The sequence below is a fragment of the Lactuca virosa genome, chromosome 3, assembly GCF_052849685.1.
Source record: "Lactuca virosa cultivar CGN04683 chromosome 3, Lactuca_virosa_CGN04683_v6, whole genome shotgun sequence".
In the NCBI taxonomy this organism is placed as follows: Eukaryota; Viridiplantae; Streptophyta; class Magnoliopsida; order Asterales; family Asteraceae; genus Lactuca; species Lactuca virosa.
In genome coordinates, this window is record NC_136428.1 from 41,343,009 (window position 1) to 41,345,598 (window position 2,590).

At 36.7% G+C, this 2,590-nt stretch overlaps 1 protein-coding gene across 1 annotated transcript; it reads left to right on the plus strand.

Annotated features, from left to right (window-relative positions):
• Positions 1-284: 284 nt before the first annotated feature.
• Positions 285-1,686, plus strand: LOC145162284 (epoxide hydrolase 1-like). The gene is made up of 3 exons (XM_079081470.1): positions 285-788; positions 884-1,125; positions 1,198-1,686. The coding sequence occupies exons 1-3, from the start codon at positions 291-293 to the stop codon at positions 1,448-1,450; spliced, it is 993 nt and encodes a 330-aa protein (XP_078937596.1). The 5' UTR covers positions 285-290; the 3' UTR covers positions 1,451-1,686.
• Positions 1,687-2,590: the final 904 nt, after the last annotated feature.

Sequence of the window (2,590 nt, forward strand, 5' to 3'; positions counted from 1 at the left end):
CATGACATTCACATCACATGTAACAATTTTGATTTATTCACTTATAACGAAATCAAATAGATTATATTTTCTCTAGTTAGTAGAGATCATGTAAAATCAGAAAATTTAGCTAAAAGAAAATACGAGTCAAACGGGTTATACACATTTTGATACACATGGTCTTGAAACAATCCCAAAAAACATCTCCATATTTAAATTTGTAATATATATATATATATATATATATATATATATATATATATATATATATATATATATATATATTCACATCAGTCTCTCCACAAACACACATGCACATACACCACTCAATGGAGAAGATACGCCACAAAATGGTGGCAGTGAATGGAATAAACATGCACGTAGCAGAGCTTGGCACAGGCCCAACCATCCTCTTCATCCATGGCTTCCCGGAGCTCTGGTATACCTGGCGCCACCAGATTCTCTATCTTGCCTCCCATGGCTACCATGCTGTAGCACCTGATCTCCGTGGCTATGGTGACACAACTGGTGCTCCTACCTCCGACCCCACCAAGTTCACCAGCCTTCATGTGGTTGGAGACCTGGTGGCGCTCATCAACACCGTGGCTGCCCCAGGCGAAGATAAGGTGTTTGTGGTCGGACATGACTGGGGTGCAATCATTGCCTGGGCGTTGTGCCTTTATCGGCCGGATAAAGTCAAGGCCTTGGTGAATATGAGTGTTGCTTTCCAGCCAAGAGATCCAAATACCAAACCTATTGATGGATATCGAGATCTTTATGGAAACGATTACTATATAGTTAGATTTCAGGTTCTCTAAATGATTCTCTCATCGTAAATAAATACTATCACTGCATGCCACCATGCACTAACAACCATTAACCACCACTCGCCATTATGTTCCAGGAAACTGGAGAAATTGAAGGTGAATTTGCGGTATATGGTACAGAGAGAGTATTAAATGCTTTCTTCAATTATCGCAAACCTGCCCCTCTTTTTCTACCCAAGGGTAATGGTTTAGGAATCTCACCTGATGATCCTATAATCGTGCCTTCATGGATGACCAAAGAAGATCTTGAATACTACACCGGAAAGTTTGAGAAAACTGGCTTCACTGGAGGTCTAAACTACTATCGAGCTCTCGACTTGTAAGTTTGATGATTTGAACCAAGTAAAAATGGAGGATTGAGAAATTAAAAATATTTTTGATCTACATGCAGGAACTGGGAGTTAACTGGCCCATGGACCGAAGCCAAAGTGAGTGTACCTGTTAAGTTCATCGTCGGTGACCTTGACCTGACTTACAACTCGGTTGGCGGTAAAGACTATATAGAAAGTGGAGAGTTCAAGAAAGATGTTCCTCTTTTAGAAGATGTAATCATACTGGAAGGTGTTGCTCATTTTCTTCATGAAGAAAAACCTGAGGAAATTAACAAGCATATCCACCAATTCTTCCAACAATTCTCTATCTAAATACTACAACCGTTTATGCTCAATCACCGGGAATATATTTAAGAAGATGTTCTGAAGATATTGCTACGCACAAATGCAAAATAAGCTCGTGTATAGCAGGATAGATACAATAATGCCTTCAAGAAACGCCTAGCTTGTCGTTGCTATATATATAGACTCTTGGTGACACATATTGTCATTACAGGGTTTGCGGATGTTGCTAGCCCAAATGATTTGTAAATGTGATCTTAAAACAAAAATGCATAAACAATCAAATCATTAGATTGGTGGTTTGAACAAATCGAAAATATATAATATTAAACCACACCAATCATCGATCTCACATTCAAACCAAACAAAACCCGGCCAGAATTTAATAAAACCCAATAGTCATATAAAAGTGATTAACATAATTGAAAGAAAAGAAAATTATAGGGATACCAAATTACCAATTGCAAGAAGGAGGCCTCACATCTACTCCAAAAGCTATCAAGACAATATACACCTGACCTAAACAAAAAATAAAACGGATGAGTCAAGTAACAAACAAAACCTAATCTATAACAAACTGATCCGGATTTTTTTTATCACAAAAGCCGACTTTCTGATTATCTTGTCAGGATTTACTCGGATTTGGTAGAAAATTTTGGCTCCGGTATAAGCAGATTTGGATCGGATATGATCCGTATTTTCGTATTATCCGTTTTTTATATTTATTTTTAAAAATATATTTAGCTCCAACAAAATTTATTTGATTATTTTCAAGACAAAAATGTCTAGCCTGAGAAAAAACAATGCTGATCGTCAGATATTGTCAGATCCCGTACATATTAGAACTTCGGAGTTTTGAAAAACCTCCACATTTAGTCCTCTGCTCTGGTTTGGACTCCCTTAATGCGACATGGGCTCCCTTAATACGACATGGGCTACTTTGATGGGTCATATAAATATAATTTTCTACTGTTGTAATACATTTTATAGTTGAGATAACCAAATAAAAGGATAATATAATTTTCGATTTGTATTCATTTGTTCATCGATTTTTTTTTGTCTACATCTGCCCCTTCAAGTTGTTTAACTGTACTCATTCAATCATTATGACCGGCTACTCCAGACAAACCAAAAAAATGAATTAATAAAGTAATATATTTCTCATTTTGT